The 18,359-nt window shown below is 42.0% G+C and overlaps 1 protein-coding gene across 2 annotated transcripts; it reads right to left on the reverse strand.

Moving 5' to 3' along the window:
• Positions 1-1,780: 1,780 nt before the first annotated feature.
• Positions 1,781-17,909, reverse strand: NARS1 (asparaginyl-tRNA synthetase 1). 2 transcript variants are annotated; one of them, XM_046025695.1, is made up of 15 exons: positions 17,759-17,909; positions 16,615-16,697; positions 13,537-13,602; positions 13,343-13,435; positions 13,164-13,253; positions 12,208-12,286; positions 11,070-11,140; positions 9,168-9,254; positions 7,553-7,774; positions 7,240-7,439; positions 6,489-6,624; positions 5,707-5,820; positions 3,559-3,690; positions 3,138-3,269; positions 1,781-2,872 (listed from the first exon to the last, which is right to left on the reverse strand). In XM_046025695.1, exons 1-15 carry the CDS (start codon positions 17,799-17,801, stop codon positions 2,741-2,743), a joined length of 1,680 nt encoding a protein of 559 aa, XP_045881651.1. In that variant the 5' UTR covers positions 17,802-17,909; the 3' UTR covers positions 1,781-2,740. The 2 variants fall into 2 exon arrangements, with proteins under 2 accessions (XP_045881651.1, XP_045881652.1); XM_046025696.1 differs by having other exon boundaries at positions 16,615-16,694; positions 17,759-17,868.
• Positions 17,910-18,359: the final 450 nt, after the last annotated feature.

Genomic DNA, 18,359 nt, shown 5'->3' on the forward strand with positions numbered 1-18,359 from the left:
GAAAGAAACTTCTCAGCGTGAGAAACCCAATCATTTAATTCACCAGCAATTGCCAAGTACTAGTACAGTATTTGGACATCATGGCATCCTTTTTTTCCCCCTAGAATGGCTGAATGAAACATACTGATTCTCAGTTTAAAGTAGTTCAAGATTGGAGTTTAAAACTTTATTCTGCCACTTAACTACATGTGCAGTTTTGGGCACTTTCGGCGGGGCCGGGGAGCCAGGGAGGACTTCAGGGAGAATCTTAAGTAGGCTCCACACCAAGCCCAACGCAAGACTCGATCTCACAACCCTGAGATCATGACCTGAGCCGAAATCAAGAGCTGGACGCTTAACTGACTGAGCCACCCGGGTGCCCCATTTGGGCAAGCTTTTAACTTTTTTCAGCCATTATCTCAGGGCTAAACATTATTATGAGGATTACAACGTTATTATGAGGATTAAAGCCCAGGACTGGGCATGGCCTGCACAAGGCTCTCCTGCATTAGCGGCAGCTCTCATACCTTGGAGCACTTCTCAATACGCCTTGAAAGCTAAATGGAAACACATGGAACATTTTTGTACCCATCGGCTGATATTGAATCGGTTTCGCTTGCCCAAAGTGTCCCGTTTCCCCACAGGGACTAATGGGAAATAATTAAATGAGGACCTATAGTGATAACGCGAGGCTTAAGGTTGAGTTTAGAAGTAGCAGGGAGGTACTTAGTGATGGTCAACCTAGTCCTGCAAAAACCTTGCCTGGGGAGCTTCCAAAAACCATCATGGGCCTGTCCCTGAAATTTGGACTCCCGTTGTCTGGGATAAGGCCCAGATACGAGTGTTTTTCAGGTCTACAAGTGACTCCAGTGTGTAAGAAGGTTGCTTCCGATAGAGTTAAACTGCTGTATAAAGAAGAAATTACTGGGAAATGCTAGAGACGTGCAGAGGCAGAGTGGGGAGGGGGACTGAGCCACAAGGGAAAAGCAGGCTGGCTAGATGTGGCTGCAGGAGACCCAGGAAGAGGGAAAGTTAAAACCGAAGCCCTTCAGTTTGCTGGAGTATCAGCCTCCCACATATCTCCAAAACCTCCAGCAGGTCTGCTGCCAAAGTAAAGAGTTTTGACGTAAGAATCAACTTGAAGAGCCACATCAGGAAAGAGCCGTGAGAGGAGAGTCCCATAGCAGCAGGAACTCAGAACTGGGGTGTCTGTGGCTGGACACACAGCGGGTCCATGGGACACCAGATTGCAGCGACAATGACACAGTCAAGGGAAGAAAATCCTCGCGTATGGGGTTTGTTGCTCGCTATGCTGATTCTTGGCATCGTGTCCCCACCTAATTCCACAGCTTTCCCTCTGTATTTAAAACTCTCGATTCATTTGCACAATTAAAATTCAGGTTAACTGGGTCTAACCTCTTCCTTAAATCCTGATCAAGTGAACTGCCTAGATGAATCCAATTAGAGCTCATTCATTCTTGCGAGTATTTTTGATTTTAAAGATACAGGCCAAATATACTATAAATGTCTCATTTCCATCTGTCATTTCACTTAATTGAAAAACAGGATATAATCTAATGTGTCGAAAAATAAAAAAAGATTTTAAAACATGACTAGAACCTACAGCTAATGTGAAAAAATTGTGCCTTTTCATTACCATGTGTTTTTGTAATACCACTGAATTTAATAGCTAATTTCACATATATACATCATGAAAAATAAAAAGATTTTTAAAAATGCAAAACACATGAACCAATGTAAGACCGAGGCGTTCAGCTTTAGGAAAATTAAAGCCAGCAAATAGTTTTTAATGTGTGTCCATTTATTGATTGCTGGGAATACAGCCTACTGAGTATACATGACATGCATTTTGGGAGAGAAATTAACCAAATCTGAAATGAAGCCATTCAATAAGCCTGCTGGGAGTTAATAAGGTAGCAGATTAGATCTAAAGTCACAGTGTGGGAAGAGTCAAACGGCCACATACAGTTGTCATTAAGATTCCAGCTGCAAATTCTTTTGGAACTTACTTATTCTTAATTACTTAGAAACTACCAGGAAAGAGAGAAAATCACTCTGCCTTTAGCTTAAACTAATGCAAAGAACAGCAACAACAACAAAAAAGAATTCGCTGTTATTTCAAATTGTTTAACACAAAATTCCCATTTTTTTAAATCTCTCCATATCAATTTGTATGCTTTAGAATTGTAAGCAGCTCTATAGGATTAGAAAGATTAATAACCAATGCAAACTGTCTTTGATTCCAGTATCTACCAATGAATTTCACTAATACTTGCAGATTTTTACACCACATTGTCAATTTTCCCTCAAGATGTTTGTTATAACTCGCCTGTACAATAAAATGATATAAATTAAAGAATTCCAGTTACACTTAACAGGGCGGAAAGATTAAGTTACTGGAATGTCTTAGATCATAATTAAAATCTGCTTAATGATATATGCAAAAATTACAACCTATAATTGGGTAAAATGCTGAAGTGGACTTCCGACTGTAGTGTTACATGCCACATAGCTCCCCCAAACTTTGTGATGGATGGAGAGTGTTCCTTAAAATGCTAACACTGACGTCACCTGATATTCACATGATTTGGACTGCTTTTTGTGAGAGAAAAAAGAAATGGCCATACACCAATGGAATAAAAAAGGGAAGATTCTGGCTTTTTGTTTTTGATTTTTTTTAAGAGGCAGTCTGTTCCTTTCATAAACTGTATTCTTTCCTTAATGCTTTTGGAGGACCCGGTTACGGCTTGCAGCGCTGGACAAATCGTGGGTACAAGCATACATCTCGGATGTGATACCTATTCAGAATCCAGGTCAGGAATCGTTCCAAGCCCAAGCCATATCCTCCATGAGGACACGTGCCGTATTTTCTCTGTTTAAAAAAAAAAAAGAAGAGAAGAACTGCATTGAGCAAGGCCAGCAGCTGGGTTGTTTTTCAAATTAAGTCAACATATTAGACAAAGACAAAACTAGCAACAGTCACACGCCACATTACAACCATGAAACTGAATATAGCTTGTTCCCACATCAAAGTACCACACTGAATTCTCTTCTTTTAAAAATTCCAATTTATATGGAACTATTAAAATGAAAACAATTTAAAGAGTGTTAAAAACAAAACAAAAACAAAACTTTACCTGATCTGTGTACCAGTAATAGGGAGTGGGGTCAATTCCTTCCCTTTTATAACCTGCCAGTATTTCCTCACTATCCCAGATGCGCATTGAGCCTCCCACAATCTCACCGACGTTGGGCATCAACACATCAACCTTTAAAAACAAGTAAATAAAATGCAGTTACTACCAGGCTACAGTTTCAAGGAAAATCACAATTAAACTCATAGCTAAAGGAGCACTATGTCATGTAATACTCAAATACTCAAAGCCTATAATTTAACGAGATATGTTAAGCCCCATCAGAGGACAAAAGCCACTTCTTTAAATACTGCCATGCTAGATGTATAATGAAGTATTTGCCATGAGCTCTATCTCCTTCCAGTGGCAGTCCCCACCCCCTTAGAAAGCAAAATTACTAATACTATTTGAACCACAGACTGACAGATTCTGTAAGGCGGGAGTCCTCAGGACATCGCTGCATATAGAAGGACTTGATCTCTACAGGAAATCGACACAGCAAGATGGGCTCATTAATGGTGTCCGTCATCAGTCTCTCAGGAGCTTCTGGGATATCCTGAGGTTAAACAAGACTTCATTAACATCTACAACTCAGAAGGCAACAAGACAGAAGCAGGTCTCACCCACAGCAGCCCTTCATGTTATTCATGTAATGTAGCAGAGACTACACACCCGTCCACAACCCATCCACGGGGGGGGGAAGCAACACTTTCTTCCAAAAACAATAAAAATACTTTAACAACTCGCACGCATTTATTAAACCAACTGTAAGAAGACCTGCTTCCCTTTATAGTAGATCTCCAGCGCCATGCTGCTTGAGGAATGAAAACCCACCCAACAAACCCCAAAATATTAAGAAAAAAAAAACAACACTCGAAGCCATTATCACTGAGACTAGATACTGTGTAGTTATTTTTTTTCAGTGGCCAGTTTTATCCAGCTCTGAAGAAAACATGGTCCACTTAGTCCCAAGAGGTATAAGACAATCAGTGAATGCTCCAAAACATCGTTGGTCTATGCACAGCCTGTGTTATTAATAACACCAATCTCTAAACCTTCCTGTTATCTGGACTTCTTGCCTGTTACAGTACATCTGTATGGCTTCAATGGTAGTAAGACAGAGTCCTAAGACAAATAACCAGTGTGACATTTCCAAGCGTAACCACACTTAGCCAAGAAATGTCAAATGATGATGAACCAAGTTAATCTGCCTCTGTCTCAAAACATCCTTCAGTAACCCACATATAAACTGAAGGTAATACCGAAAACTCTTGTCCCAGTACAAAGTGACTGAGAGAACTCGAGAAGACTCATTGATTTGTTTGCTTTAAGAACCAAAATGGAGCTCGGCAATCTCCTGGCACAGCTGTCCTGAGGCCCCAGGCCCCAGAGACCCATGGGAGATGAGTGGGATGGTTCTGGTCTCTCAGCTTTTATCTGCTCTACATACCACAGTAGGATTTAACTGGGGGGAAACAGTCTTACTGCACGTTCCAAAAAGTTGGAAGACCATTCATCTACTCTGGTGACCTCATGTGCATGGGATGACATCAGAATACGATAAATGTGGACAAGCAACAAGGGCTTTCTGAACCGTGAACCCTATTTAGCTTTGAGTCCTCACAACTTTGCAAAGTAGATGTGACCTCTGAGGAAAGAGGGTGGGGTCACTGGCCTTCTGTCACACAGCAGTAAGGACATGGGAGCTAAGCCACCTGGGGGGCATTTCCTCCAAAGATGGGGCTCTTTGCATTCCATCATACTACTTTGCTAAGTTTTAGGTAATAACACTTCTTAAATTTTAATACAAAACTTTATTACTCTGTACCACCAACGAATTCATGAAATGGTGACAATAATTTATATAGGTCGAGAGTCCTGTTTGTTCTCTCCGTAAATTCCTTCTAAAAATTAAAACTCTAAGCAGTAGCTGCTCCTCTTTTATCTATAAAGTGGACCTGCAAATACTATGTGAGAAACGGTCAAATGCACTGGGAAGAGGGCTTCACGGTCTACACCTCTGGTACGTCCGCTCAGTGTATCTGGGACGCCAGACCACCTTCCCCGGCCAGGCCTTCTGTCTTGGGTTTTGCATTTTAACCAACAGCTATTTTCTTCTTTGACTCTTCTCCACATGGAGGAACTTCAACAAGCTCCTTTGCGGGAGGCTTCCTATTTGAAAAAGCCGGATACTTTCTCCAAACGAATAAAACGAATATACGCATATCAACATTTTGCATGAAATTTTAAAGCCTGAAATTTTGCATGCAATGTCTGAGGCATCGTGCCAGCCTAGAGACTACCACTAGAGTAAAGTCAGGAGCATGGACTGAGCATGGACTGACCACGGAAGAAGAGGAAAAAAGCAAAAGATGAGCTGTGAAGGCTACCACGGCGCTAATATTTACTGACCGCTACAGAAGCGGACTGAAGTCAACTCCACATCTGGGGACTCAGTGAATCCTCAGACAACTCCCAGGAGGGTCTGTTGTCACCATTTTTTTGACAAGCGGCTGCCCCCTGCATTACTGGTTCGTTCACCTCAGCAGCAACACACTTCGGCGACACATACCTCTCCAAATTCATAGAAAGTTCCATCTTCTTTCTTTATGTTGTGTTCCTTCAGCCACACAATAGCATCTGAATAGTTCATCCGCTTAAAAGGCCGTTTGGGAGGCTTGAAGTTCTACAATAGGAAGAAAAAAACAGAGTGTATATAAAGAAACTGAACATTAAAATTTCCATTTTAAGGAAAACTATCTGTTGTTAGTGTAAAATGTTATTTCAGGCAAGGAAACAACGAGGACATTCCTAAAAATGGAAAATATACGTGACCTCCCCCTATGCAAAATATTATAAAATTATTGGCAATGACTAGTATCAAGTTTTACTCTTAAAAATACAGGTATAAAAATGAGTGAAGGTAGTCAAAAGGTACAAACTTCCAGTTATAAAATAGTCAGTTCTGAGGATATAATGTGCAGCAAGGGGACTACAGCTGACAATACTCTATTTATAAATGTAAAATTTGCTAAGAGAGTAGATCTTAGGAGGCTGCAGCAGAAAAAAGAACAAATTGTACCAATGTCTGCTAAGAGATGTTATCTAGACTTATGATAATCATTTCATAATACACACAACTATCAAATCATCATGCTGTACACCTGAAACTAACATAATGCTATCAATTTTACCTCAAAAAATAATAAAAATATAGTATGTGTATATATATATGCACTTATAGCAAAGCCCGCCACGCCATTAAATCTATAAAAACCAAAGGTGAAGACATCAATACCTCCCCCCTTCCCCCACCAAATCATGACTTTGCATTTCCATAAACAGCACACCTACCGGGTTGAGGTCACGCACTATGCTCGCTGCCGGTGATTTTAAGACTCTATCTACCACGTCACAAACCAAGTCCTCCAATCGGTTCAGGAGCTCATCAAAGGTCAGGAAAGGACACTCTGCTTCCACGTGAGTGTATCTAAAGAACAAGACACGAGCTGGCAGCCACTCTCTTTTCTGCCAAGTTCCTCTGAAGTAAGGATTTTAACATCACAAAACTGCAGAGAAATGTAAAATTCCGGCACCGCTAACCAACTCCCCACTCAGCACATTAGCTTTATTTCAGTTTATTTTTTTTAAAGATTTTATTTATTTGTCAGACAGAGACAGCAAGAGAGGGAACACAAGCAGAGGGAGTGGGAGAGGGAGAAGCAGGCCTCCCACTGAGCCCGATGCAGGGCTTGATCCCCGGACCCTGGAATCATGACCTGAGCCAAAGGCAGACGCCCAACCACCGAGCCACCCAGGCGGCCCACACATTAGTTTTAGAGGACCTACCCTTCCTCCCTTAGAGAGTGATTTCTTGTTTATTCCTTAACATATAAAGGATCAAAGAAAAGTGAAAGAAGAGAACATAGCTAGCTACAGCCCAGGAGGCAAAACTTCGTACATGGCTTCCATTAATTTGTGGAATTGCCCTCCACACACTCTTAAAATTTCCCATTTTTTCACATTGCCTACATAAAGACTGCTACACTAAACATATACTCTTAAAAGTAATTTTTTAAACAAAAATAAAAAGACAATTTCATACTCAGCCAGGTGCCTTCGTGTTCTAGACTGTTCTGCCCTGTATGACTGTGCGATACAAAACACATCTCCCAGAGCTGGAATGCAGGTCTCCAGGTACAACTGAGAGGACTGAGTCAAAAATGCCTCTTCCCCAAAATAGTCAAGCTTGAAGAGCGTGGCGCCTCCTTCCACCTGGGTCTGCACTAACGTTGGAGGAGTAACCTGTAAGTAAAGGCCGACTGTGAGTGCCACCATTCAAGTTTAAAAATGGCCAAAGGGAAAAAAAATGGCCAAAGGTATTGTTTGTTTGCAAAAGATGATGAACACACACTTACTTCATAGTACCCCCTATCAAAGAAGTGATCTCGAAAGCACCGGGTGACCACAGAACGTGCTTTCAGGATCTTGGACATGTTCTCTCCCCGGATCATCATGTGTCGGTTGTTGAGCTGAACGTCCACGTCAGACTCCTCGTTGATCAAGTTATCAGCTCCTCCAGCGGGGGCCAGCCCAATCAGTTCCCAGAAGTCGCAGCTCAGCTCATGGCCACCGGGAGCCTCCATTTTAGAAAGGGGGGGGCAGGGAAAAAGGAGAGAGAAGTAAACAAAAAACTAACATTACTGGAGATTTTAATTTACGTCAAAATTGTTGGTAAGCTAATTTTAGACATCATCATGATCAGCCTACCCTTCTAGACAAAGACCTAATAATCTGATTTTACTTTGATATTTTGATATTTAATATTCCTTTCAGAGTAAATCCACACATGATTTTTAAACAACAGAAAAGCAAAAACTAGAAAATAAATTATAATCTTGCAACTTGGAGTAATTACTAACTGCTGTTATCATTTGATGTATCTTCCTAACCCTTCCCCGATAAGTTAAAATATCATTTTATCGACACTGAAACACTCCTTAAATGCAAAGGTTTTACTGAAAGCTGTTTCTCTTTGGAATGGATATATGATAGAAATTTAATTTCTCCCTAGTAATTCCACTAAAAGCAATTTATTTTAGAAGCCACACATCATGGAATATACAATTACCTTGGTGCCAAACCCTGGAGAGCAAGTAACACGTCATAACAATTCCGTTCTGCAAATCACATTACTTCAGTGAACTTGAATCAAATATTCATGCTTAATGTAGGTTCTTTTACATGAACTCTGGGAGACCCTCTGATATCGATATTTCTAGTCTATTAAGAAGGACTCTAGGGGCTCCCTCTGGTGGTTAATAGGTCACATTTGTTTGTTTTCTTTCCCAGCCAACAAATATAACCACAGTAATTATTTGAAAAGTAATTACCAACAAGTAACCATTACATGCCTGTTGGCTGGAGAAGAAACAACTCTCTGAGTATCAGAATTATATTTAACTTTCTCTAAAAGAAACTTTCAAATTCTATTCAGGAAGTTTCAGGTTTAGATTACTGCTCTTTCCTGAAGTTTTTGGGTAGATTTTTTTTTTTTTAAAGATTTTATTTATTTATTTCACAGACAGAGATCACAAGTAGGCAGAGAGGCAGGCAGAGAGAGAGGAGGAAGCAGGCTCCCTGCTGAGCAGAGAGCCCGATGCGGGGCTCGATCCCAGGACCCTGGGACCATGACCTGAGCCAAAGGCAGAGGCTTTAACCCACTGAGGCGCCCCATGGGTAGATTATTTTTATTTCCACCTGGCTGAAAAGTTATTCATGCATCCACAGCAAAGTGACTGTACTATGGCCCATGAGGGTTATTTATGAATTCTATAAAGTTGGAAATCCCTGAGTGTGTTATATCGTATGAGTTGTGTGGTAGACATATTTCCCTGGAAGAGGAAAAGGCATCCTAAATTTATCAAGTACATTGCATCTGTGTTTTTATTTGCCAAATCCCTAAAGTACCAATAAGAACACTGGAGAACAAAGACACACTTACTCACCCACTGAGAAAATCAACCTACTCACCTGCTTGCCCTCTGGGGTCAGATTTAGTGTCCCGTACACGGCAACACTACTCTCCGTGGCCAAGACGACGCCATTGTAACACTGACACTATAAGAAAGACAAAAGTCCGTATTTACCTACTCACATTTACATTAAGATACAGAAAGCTAAGCAGATTACTCAAATAAAAGTTACCTGGTCTAAAACTAGTAAAAGAAGATGGCCATAGATTTTTTTTTAGTATTAACCAAGAATAGCTATTTTTGTGGGAGGATTCATCACAGAGAAATATGTATGTAAACAGATATTTTACATATATACATATGCATAAATGCCAGTAACCCACATCCCTTAAAAATATCTGAACAGCTCATTTTATTTTCTTTAAAATTCAGACTGCTGGGATAATAAACTGTCCACCTGGGCTATGATCAATGCTTGCTAACACCGCTAGGACAGAAATGACAGGTAGCTTTGCAACAGAGGGATCAGGCTACCAACACTTCAACCCACTATCATAAAATCATAAAAAAAGGCAAGAGGACATTATGTGTCTTTGACGCGACACAATGAGAAGCGCACAGCCTTGCCCATGAAGTAGTTGTGCCAAAAAAGACATCCAACTAAGTCAAACAAAATGAAAAGCCCCCAAACCTGAATATGATAAGCTTGTAAGAACTACAGAGGAGAGGAACACGTTAAATGACCCCTAAGGGGGCAACCCACCAGACTCGGAGTGGAAGAGAGCCACTGGACAACCAAACAGGTTGTTTTAAACAAATTTGGTAGAAAAGACAATAGAAAGGACAAATGGTTACAGATTGAAAGAGTTTCAGAGCCACATCCGCTCAGGGGAGTACGGAGATCTCGTCTGGGTTCTCATTCAAACCAAACAACTGTAGAAAGACATTATGAATCAACTGAGAGAATCTGACTGATGTTCAGGAGTTGCCTGTTTGGGGAGGGTGTAATTAATATTAGCACAAATACTTTTTCTTGGAGATGCGTTTGCAAGTGTATTTATATAAAATGATACGATGTCTAGGGGGGTCAGAGGGGAGAGCAGTAAACCAGAATTGGCCATTTATTAGTCATTACTTGTTAGGGACTTAATGTTTTTGCCCCTCTAAAATTCCTGTGTTGAAATTCTAGGCCCCCGTGTGCCGGTGTGAGGAAGTGGGCCCTTGGACAGGTGAATAGGGTGAGATGAGAGTTTGCTCCCCCTTCTGCTCTCCACCACGCAAGGATGCGCCAGCAACCTGGCAGTGTGCAGCCTGGAAGAGGGCCCTCCCCGGAACATGACCATACTGACACCCTGAGCTCGACTTCCAGACTGCAGGACTGTGAGACAAATTCCTTTGTTTATATGCCACCCAGTCTATGACTAAGACCTTACCAAAGCTGGGTGATGAGCACACGAGGTCTCCTTATACAGGTGACTTCGAACAATTTGGGGATTAGGGGTGCTGACCCCCTGCACAGTCTAAAATCCACATACAACTTGATTCTCCCACAACTTAACTAATGGCCTACGGTTGACCAGAAGCCTTACTGACAACACAAAGTCAACTAACATATATTTTATGTATTAGGTGTATCATACTGCATTCTTATAATACTGCACTATGATACTTCTTTTCTTGAGAAAAGGTGGTCATAAAGAAGAAAGTCATAAAGAAGAGAAAATTCACTCATAGTACTGTAAAAAAAAAAAAAAAAAAATCCAGGCCCCAGCAGACCCGTGCAGTTCAGACCCATGTTGTTCAATGGTCAACTGTACTGTTCTATTTTTTATGTGCTAGAAATTTTCTCTAACAGTTTAAAATATATATGCAGATCCTAAAATTCCCAAAACTAACAATAAAGGAACTTCCTGGAAAAAAAAAAACAGATTTTCAGTGAGAAGTAAGAAAAAATATTTACCAGATCATCTGACAAGACACACTGAAGATAGCCTGTACCGTCCCGTAACACCAGAAACATTAAATTCTTTCCTAAAAAAGAGAAAGAAAAATGTAGCCTGACCGCTCTCAAGGCACTTAAAAGTACCTTTAAAGTTCTCATAATTTAATCTTATAATAGGTAACTCCACAGTTAAATTGTTATGAGTTCAAACCTCCCACGTGGCCCCTTTCCTCTCAAGTGGCCGCTGGAAACATCACTACTCAGTATCTGTACAGCATTTCACCTTCTTCCCCGTATTTCCACATCCTACGTGAGCCTCATGATCCACGTGATCACGGGAAATCAAGGCTGTCAGAAACTTGACACGAGGGATTGTGTCTCCCTCACCACTGAATCCCCTGCAAGGCCTAGCATAGTGCTGTGCACTCAATGGGAGGTAGATAAATATTGCTGCCCAGGGACGCCTGGGTGGCTCAGTCAGTTAAGCAGCTGCCTTCAGTTCAGGTCATGATCCTAGGGTCCTGGAATCGAGTCCCGCATCAGGCTCCTTGCTTGGCAGGGAGCCTGCTTCTCCCTCTGCCTCTGCCTGCTGTTCCCCCTGCTTGTGGCGCACGCTCTCTCTCTGTTAAATAAATAAATAAAATCTTGGGGGGGGGAAATATATATATATATATATGTTGCTGCCCAGAATCCCTTTTCATTTATGCCCCATCTCTTTTTATAAAGGATGTGTAACTACTTATAATAAAATACATGTAATAAAATAATAGTAAGAGCAAGCAAAAGTGAGGACTGAGAGACGCAGAATGCAAACACACTAATTATAACAGCCAACACTACTGCCAGGAATGAATTTCAGAGTTGGCTCTGTCCTTCCTGTAACACACCCCATGCCTTTCATTAAGTAATTCAATCCGGCTAGACAAATATTTACTGGGTACTCCTGATCTCTGTGATTGCTTCCAGTAAAATAGCATTTAAATAATTTTTAAACCCGTAATAACAAATTTAGGATGTAATTCACTATCTTCTTTTATAAACTAGCACCTCAAACTAGACATATCCCCCACCTAAGTGAATGTTTTTATGTTCCTCTTCATCTAGAGCAGGGATGTTTAAAGTTAAAGAGAGACGAAAGAAAAGCTATACCATTTACCTTGCCTACGCAGCCTGTGGACCCAGCCAAACACCTTTACTCTTTGGCCTTTGTATCCTCCTAGGGCATGAATCTTCACCTGTGAAATTGAAGTCAATAACGTTCGACCGATCATGTTATTTATTACGTATCAGCTTCTCCACTAATACTAGATGGACGGCGGTAAAGTGTTACAAATTCACAAATGATGCAAAACGACAGTCATTCTACAATAAACGTTCACCATGTTGGAGTGGTTAAAAAAAAAAATCCAAGTCTTTATCTTAGTGCAAAACTGACACTGAGAACCATTTGGAATTTCAGATACTTCTATATAAAATCAATGAATAAATGAATTCATAAGAGCAACAAGTCTGCATGAAGCCCTTCCTGCCCTCACAGTTCCTCCCGACACACGAGGCAGAAGCTAGCCAAGGCTAGCTATCGGTTTGGAGGAGGAAGAACAGAGGAGTACAGGAAGGGGAGGGCGAAGGTAGCCAAGACACCTTCATCACTAAGGACACAGGAAAAAGATGACCATCTATGAGCAGTAAGAACTATTTGAAATCTAAGCACGACCACTCACAGCCCAACATCTGTTCCAGAAAAAATGCAGAAGAATCCAATTCACAAAAAAATCACAGAACATTTTATCTATTTAAAAAAACCGTGAAAATCATGGATTTTGACCTCCTCGTTTTACGGCGAGGAAATGGACACGAAGGGAGGGCAGACACTTAGCTGGCTTTTAGGTGGGGCGGGAATCGTTCAACACGTAATTATTAAATTTTATAATAAAGTGATCCCCCAAAGAACCAGCCTCGTGACTTTAAAATGTTATTCTCTCTCTATCCCTTCTAAAAGGAGGAAAGAAGGAAGAAAGAAAGGAAGGAGCACAGGCGGCCCGGCCCTCGGACACAGAACCGACAGTCTGACGGTGTGACGGCAGTATTTGGGACAGTATGTGTCACACTCACACATTTTGGCTCTGGAAGATTTGGGTCGTTTTTAATGGTAATCTTCTTTGCTTCTTCCAGGTTCTTTTCTCTCCGCAAATTGTCTTCTGCCTAATTTTTAACAATAAAGCAGTCTGTTAACACAAGGTTTCCAGTATTCTAACTTAAAAAACATTCACAGCGGCAAAATCATTGCTCACCTCTTTCTTTTCCCGGGATTCACTCTTCATTTGTTCCCTGTGCCACATTTTTTTAATGTTTTTCATCTGTGATTTAGAAATAACATCCCACCTCTGGAGAGAAAAAGAGATATTTAGTTTTTTCCAGAATCTCGATGTTATGATGAAAACTTATTCACAAAATATAATTTGGTAGAGTCTTTGGCTCATCCTACCTCATTTTCTTTTTGTGAATCTATGTAAATGGTCGGAAACGGTTCTTTTCCTACTGTCATCAGAGCCTTGAGTGGGAAGGGAGAAAAAGAAAATTTAGTACTGTACCATATCTGACATCAAAATAACATCCTAATTATGAGGTAACTTCAACCATCTAGAACACTATCAAGAGCCAAGAAGAGGGATGCCTGGGTGGCTCAGTGGGTTAAGCATCTGCCTTCAGCTCAGGTCATGATCCCGGGTCCTGGGATCGAGCCCCACATCAGGCTCCTTGCTCAGCGGGAAGTCTGCTTCTCCCTCTTCCTGCCACTGCCCCTGCTCATGCTCTGTTTCTCTCTCTCTCTCTCTGACAAATAAATAAATAAAACCTTAAAAAAAAAAGAGCCAAGAAAAAAAGCAGCATACAAACCCCAATGGCCGAAAGTGAACATTGAATGACTGGTTGGACATACCAAGAAAACTTTGCTTAAAGCAGAAGCCATATGGTCCTCTGACAAACAATTCCAGCACGCGTGGCTACACAGTACAGTTGATCCCCGAACACGGGTTTAAACTGCGTGGATCCACTTATATGCAGATGTTTTCCCATAGATACATTACAGTGCTGTAGATACATTTTGTTCTCCTGATGATTTTCAGCATTTGCTGTTTCCTAGTTTACTTCTTTGTGAAAATACAGTATAGAATACACATAACATTTAGAATATGTGTTGACTGTTTCTGCTATTGGTTTATGGGACTGCTATGTTACTGGCTTCTGGTCAATTGTCGGCTATTGGTATTTCAGTTGTAAGGAAGTCGAAAGCTGTAGCAGACTTTTGACTCTGCAGGGGTCAGAGCCCCTAACCCTGCGTTGTTCAAGGGTCGAGTGTATACAGTTTCCCAGTACAAGCAGACTAGAAGCAGCGGGTTTCCAGAGGCTGCAGGGACCGGCAGGAAGTATACTGACAACAAGAGAGGAGAGACAATGGACAGTAAAAGTCGACGGCAGATCACACCTAAATGGCTCATCTTCACCAAGAAATCAGGGAAGTTATTTCTGAAACTCTTTCAGAAATAAAAGTAATGGTTAAGAACATAAAAGGCTAAGCTTCATTTAATTTGAAAAATTCCTGTATGTAGAATACCTCTTTTCATAAATATGAGGACATGTCAGGGGTTGCTGTGCCATTTATATTTCATAGGTTGTATAACTTGATTAAGTCGGCCAAGAAATGTTAACAAATTAATCTCTCTGGTTGTATGATCTGAAGCTTGTGGAAACTAAAGATCTAATTCCAGACCTGGAAAATACTTTTCATTTTCTTTTAACACTTAACCCCAACTCAATGATCACTGCAGAGGAGGGAACCTGGATCTTTTAAAAACATCTAAGAGAGGGGTGCCTGGGTGGCTCAGTGGGTTAAGCCTCTGCCTTTGGCTTAGGTCATGATTTCAGGGTCCTGGGATGGAGCCCGACATCGGGCTCTCTGCTCACCAGGGAGCCTGCTTCCCCTCCACCTCTCTGCCTGATTCTCTGCCTACTTGTGATCTCTGTCAAATAAATAAATAAAATCTCCAAAAAAACCCCAACAACATAGAGTTCTTCTTTTTAATAACTACACTTGAGGGGTGCCTGGGTGGCTCAGTTGGTTAAACGACTGACCGCTTTGGGCTCAGGTCATGATCCTGGAATCCCAGCATTGAGTCCCCGCATGCTTCTCCCTCTGACCCTCCCCTCCTCATGCTCTCTCTCACTCATTCTCTCTCTCAAATAAATAAATAAAAATCTTTTTTAAAAAAATTACACTTGGTAGAGATTTGTAAATCACTATTTGCTATCTGACAGTCTCTATTGATTCCTCCTTTTTTAAATCACAGAAACTGAAAGTTAGACGCCAACCTGTAATTCCCCAAATGAGAACAGCACACTTTGCTAATAGTGACATTTTGCAAACATTCACCTAGATGTCAGTTTTGGGGAGCCACAGGAATCACCTCAACAACTGGAAATGAGAGCCAAAAATTAAAAGGCAAGACTCAGCTTCCCCAAGTCCCACTAAGTTCATGCCCAGATTTCTTCTTTTTTTAAAAAAGATTTTGTTTATTTATTTGACACAGAGAGAGAGAGAGAGAGAGAGAGAGAGAGAGAAAGCACAAGCAGGGAAGTGGCAGGCAGAGGGAGAGGGAGAAGCAGGCTCTCCACTGGGTAGAGAGCCTGAAACACAGGGGAGGGGACGGGACTGGATCCCAGGACCCTGGGATCATGACCTGAGCTGAAGGTAGACACTCAACCAAGTGAGTCAGCCAGGTGCTCCTACCCAGATTTCTTCTAAATGAACTCCTAAGAGGCCTCTTGCTGAATTTACCAGTAGAATCCAGATGTGATCCTAAGCCTTGAGACTCAAAGACTTAACTGATATCAGTACACTAAGAATGGACTCATTTCTCAGAGCAGACACTCAGTAACTCATGAATCTGGAATGCTAATTTACTAATGTACTATTATTTCTCAGGATCTAAAATCCTCAAGTGAATTTAGCATATTCTCTCAGCAGGATACGGAAAAAAAGACACATGTTAAAAATGTTCAAATACACCAGGTGGTGGGTAATAGGGAGGGCGCGTATTGCATGGAGTACTGGATGTTGTGCAAAAACAATGAATACTGTTACGCTGAAAAAATAAATTAATTAATTTAAAAAAAAAGTCTCATGGACTCTGAAAAACAACCTAAGGGTTTTGAAGGGGCGGGGGTGGGAGGTTGGGGGAACCAGGTGGTGGGTAATAGGGAGGGCACGTACTGCATGGAGCACTGGGTGTGATGCCAAAACAATGAACACTGTTGTGCTGTAAATAAACAAATAAACGAATAAAAAAATAAAATAAAACATAAAAATAAAAATGTTCAAATATAAGTTTGGACTTATTCATCCAATACTCTTAAAGCTACACAGCTGTATACATTCCTCATTTTCTCTTTTCTGAAAATTCTCTCCAAAACCTAGCGCCTGAAATACAGTTATTGACAAGTCAGATATTAACAGACACTAGTCATTAATAAATGTAGTCATTTTCTGAATTAGAAGAAATACTACCTTTAAGCCCGTCTTAAAAGGTTTCTCTTTGGTTCCATCACCTGTAGCATCATTTCCCTCTCGATCGGAGACATAGAGCTCTGCTGTTTTACAAAAGGAGAATGAGTTATTCATTTGGCCAGGAATTATTAGTCATTTCATACTGTAACTACTTCATCCATTCTCTATCTTTGTGAACAGAACAAGCGTCTGATTAGTAAAAATTACCACAGCCCAAAAGAAATTATAATCATGATTCTTCCCACGCCTCTAATTCAGTGACATCTATCACATAAAAACATACTAGCTACAAATCTGGCTTTTCAAAATGGACTTTGATGATTTTAATCTGCGATACTGCTTCTAGCTCCTTGATGAAGGCTTTGAAGTTGGCCAGACCAGACTGGAATCTTGGATGTTGTACCTTAAAAGCCAGGGTGACTGGGGAATTCACTTAACCTATCTGAGCTTATTTGTGTAGGAAATGCGGGGAAAAAACAATACCCATCTTGAAGGGCTGTACTGAGGACGTAATGAAGAAACACGTACCAATCAGCTATCCCAGCGAGAGTGCACCGATGTCAAATAAATACCACTTCCTTCTGATCTTTAAAGGAAATGAAGCTCTGAGCTTAACGAATTGCACAAGACCTTACAACTAATTAAGTGTGAACACCAACATCAATCTTGGTCCCTTTTCCCCTTTTTCTATTGCACCATACGGTCTCCCTGGAAATTTCAATATAAATGAGGATGTGTGAAAGCGAATTAGAATTCAAGAGTCCCTTCACGGACGATCATTTCGAAGAGCTTACATATTTGGGGGTACTCTGACGTCTTATACTGCCTCGCGGCGGCTAAGTCTCAGCTGAATCACCGGACTGTTTGCAGGGGGGCAGGGCGAGCAGTGGCCGCCATCCCAGTGGCCGGACAGGGTGGGGGTGCCCGAGGGGGCCTCGAGGGGGGACCGGCCCCGCCCAGCGAGTCGCGGCCCAGCAGGGGTCCAGGCTCCTCCCTCCCCCCCCCACCCCCGGCTCCAATCTTTCCTGTACAAATACCGGTGGACCGCCCACTCGAAGCCGGGCCATCCGCCGCAACTCGGTTCCTGGCCCACATAGGGTTCCCGCTCCACTTACACAGCCCGGGATTCCCGGGCTTCACTCACCTAGTACCATCCCGGCGGTCGGCCCGGTCACCTCCAAGGACATCGTCTCCAACACTCAGCCGCCTTGTCACCCCAACGTGCACCGGCGGCTTCCTCGACTAGGACGTTGCATCAGAACGTCATGCATAGGTCGCCCCAGTGAGTCACCCGAGCGTCGCGGCGCCATTGGTTACAGAAGGATATGATAAGTGGGCGGATGTCGCTGCTGCGGCCATCTTTGAGCCGGGCAGAGGCAACTTCCGGGCCCGCCGCTCCGCCCCGGCGCGCTCTGGCTTTCCGGGTCCCGCCGACCCCGGACTCCCTGGAAACCTAGACCCACTAGGGGCAGCAGTCTTCTCTGCCTTCGGTCCCCACCTTCCTACTTTTCCTACTGAATTGTGCAGTTTCTCCCCCCGCTGTAGGTGCGCTGGGGCCCTTCTGGAAACTAGACCAATTTCGTTCCTTAACCACAAATGCTGGAATGCTTGTGGAATTAATGTCATCATCAAGTGTATTGAGCACCGGCCACGAGGAGGGTTGGGAGCAGGTGTTAGGGGCGTGAGAGTAGCCCTATCTCACGTGCATTGCCTGTTGTGAAATATCAAGGCCATTTAATTTTGCA

This window comes from Meles meles, chromosome 12 (genome assembly GCF_922984935.1).
Source record: "Meles meles chromosome 12, mMelMel3.1 paternal haplotype, whole genome shotgun sequence".
In the NCBI taxonomy this organism is placed as follows: domain Eukaryota; kingdom Metazoa; phylum Chordata; class Mammalia; order Carnivora; family Mustelidae; genus Meles; species Meles meles.

What these genes read in the sequence shown, in the direction of transcription:
- NARS1 (XM_046025695.1), bottom strand. Translation starts at nt 17,801, where the DNA reads ATGTCCTTGGAGGTGACCGGGCCGACCGCCGGGATGGTACTAG. An exon ending in ACACGAAGGCACCTGGCTGA is followed by an intron (nt 6,625 to 7,239) that starts GTATGAAATTGT and finishes CTTGTTCTTTAG; the next exon opens with ATACACTCACGTGGAAGCAG. An exon ending in CTTTCTATGAATTTGGAGAG is followed by an intron (nt 3,691 to 5,706) that starts GTATGTGTCGCC and finishes GTTTAACCTCAG; the next exon opens with GATATCCCAGAAGCTCCTGA.